This window comes from Priapulus caudatus, unplaced genomic scaffold, assembly GCF_000485595.1.
Source record: "Priapulus caudatus unplaced genomic scaffold, Priapulus_caudatus-5.0.1 Scaffold40, whole genome shotgun sequence".
Taxonomy (NCBI): domain Eukaryota; kingdom Metazoa; phylum Priapulida; class Priapulimorpha; order Priapulimorphida; family Priapulidae; genus Priapulus; species Priapulus caudatus.
This window is the reverse complement of record NW_014577101.1, coordinates 131078-133683: the sequence shown is the minus strand read 5'-3', so window position 1 is coordinate 133683 and position 2606 is coordinate 131078. Positions and strand designations below refer to the sequence as shown.

Here is a 2606-nt window from a genome sequence, read left to right as displayed (position 1 = left end):
GTCTACTCTCTCTCTCTCTCTCTTTCTCTCTCTCTCTCTCTCTCTCTCTCTCTCTCTCTCTTTCTCGCTCACTCTCTCTCTCTCGCGCGCTCTCTCTCTCGCTTTCTTTCTCTCCCGTTCTCTCTCTCTTTCTCAGTTACTCCTCTCTCTCTCTGCCCGTCTGCAATTTTAACTGGAGTAGGCGTACTGCCATGTGCTTAATTTTTAGCCAGTGTTTTTAATCATGTGTTACAGAGAAGCCGGTGCTGATGACGTGATTTGCGATGACGGTAGGCTGACCGCGTGTGTTCCGCTCTGTCCACACCTCACATATCCACATCAACAGACAGCTACATCACGCACCGCGTCCAACTTGCTCACTCTGTCTGCTCTTACATGCCATATACACATGCATATCGCTCGGATAATCAATGGCGCCACGCAGGAGTACGTGTAAATCGAACGAGCAAATGAGTAAACAACCAAATAGTCAAAAGAGCACGTCTACGAACGAAGATCCTCTAAATAATATATCTGACTGACCTCGTATCAGGGTGAACCACCGGTTTACACACATTTCCTTGCTATCAAGGTGCATATTTCGGTATTTTACGGTGGACAAATCGTTGACGTCGCAACCTAGACACAGCGAACGAAGGCGGGATCGCGTTGTTATGAACTTCCGATGTATTTTATATACCTCTTTATTGTGCGACTGCAAACTGGGGAAGTAGCATAATTGTATATTAGGTATGGTGACAATAATGTCTAACGGCAGTTTTATCTCGTGGTTTATACGGGATAGCAATTGCTTCGTATCTATAATGTATCAATATGCCGTATATATATAATATTATATAGATATAGATATGTAATTTTTGTTTAATTAATATTATTAATTAACATACGGCGACGCGAATGAGAAAATCTGCGCGCTGACAGTGTAACGTATTTGTATCAATAAAAAGGTTTTTAGTAATTTTATGTAGGAGTGTATAAATCTGTGGAATAAAGAAAAAATCCTACGTAATTTTTGCGTTTTAGTAATTTAGCTACTACTGAGCTACTGTGTTCGGATTTCAGTACTATTGGGCTGCCTCTTAATTGGCAGTGAACGTGTAGTTAGTATAATAAATACTGCCAATTCCAACAGTGTTACGGTATATGTTCACATGCATCTCATATAAAGCAAAAACAACGGACCCCCTATACCTCCGCATAAAATAAAACCATAATGAATGCCGCTGCAGAAGAAACGAAAAGATAGAAAATCGCAATAATCAAGAAACGTTCGAACGCACTTACGATTCGAAGTAGATGCTCCTTTATATTCTCTTAATTACTGTAATCACATCACACGCTAATAGCAGCACTTATACATATATTTTGTAAAACACTGCCGGCGACAGATGACGAAGGCGAAATTAACAGCTAACAAACATTCGCGTTCAAGCACAGGTAACCAGTGAATGATGGGAAAACGAGATATTTGCACATGCCAACTCACAGTTAATAAACCCATAAATTACCACAAGTGAACAGTTTTACAGGCGTAATTTACAGCAAATTCATTTGCAAGTTATCTTTGGCACTGTTCAACTGGCATTCGAAACTCCCCAGAGACTCTGTGAACACTATGGTTGAAGAGTTGTTACGAACCATGTTATAACGTTCGAATGCCAGCGTAATTATAACACGAGGTATACACAAATATTAGCAAAAGCCGACAGGTTTTTTGTGTGTGGACGCTGTCTATGTGATATAGAATATTTTCTATGTGCCTGTAGATTCTACTTTCATGCAGGACGAGTGTTGCGCCTGTAGCCGCCATAAGAGGTTGTTCGCAGCAGTCTGTCTATCGCACACAGTCGATGAAAGGTCACACAATCGACTATTGACTATCTACGCACATACATTATATGGTAAGTATCACCAGAAATCTGGCATACTAGCCGCACAGAAACAGCACCATTGTGAAATTCAATATAACCATACATATAGGCATTGGGCAATATACGTATATAGCTTTCATTCAGAGCCCAACAACGCTATCTTAAAACTTTCATGTCACGCATCACATACAATGACGTCTACAATACAAATCGTTAATAATAATAATATTGATAAAAATAAGTTGGGTGTTGGTTAGTAGAAACCTATAACATTGCTATAATAATCTCCACGGATTAATCATCTCACTGATCTATAACTGCGAGGAGAAATAAGCAAATGTTATACATCATATAACAGCTGATACACATATATCACAGGTAGGAGGCCATGTGAGGCTGAGTACAAGCAGTCACATATAACGTAATATATAATATATATATATATATATATATATATACACGTGTATCGATATACAGTAATGAAGAGGTCATGCTCTTGGCAACAATAATAATACAAATCCATAATAAAAAGTAGACCACCTTCTTGCTCAGATGTCAAATTAAAATGTTACTTATTGCGACTGAAAGGAATCAGTTGCCAACGATAACCTTTCATATATATATATATATATGTATATATATATATAATAATAATATATATATATATATATATATATATATATATACAAAAAGAGATAGTAAAAATATATACTACTAGACTATTAGTTAACGTAA

The 2606-nt window shown here is 37.6% G+C and overlaps 1 protein-coding gene across 1 annotated transcript in view; it reads left to right on the top strand.

Moving 5' to 3' along the window:
- LOC106819791 overlaps positions 1–1009 on the top strand; it is a 3823-nt gene extending 2814 nt beyond the window's left edge. Inside the window, exon 7 of the mRNA XM_014824380.1 lies at positions 235–1009. Within this exon, the coding sequence (XP_014679866.1) occupies positions 235–249 (15 nt within the window). The 3' untranslated portion in view covers positions 250–1009. The remainder of the gene's footprint in view (positions 1–234) is intronic.
- Positions 1010–2606: the final 1597 nt, after the last annotated feature.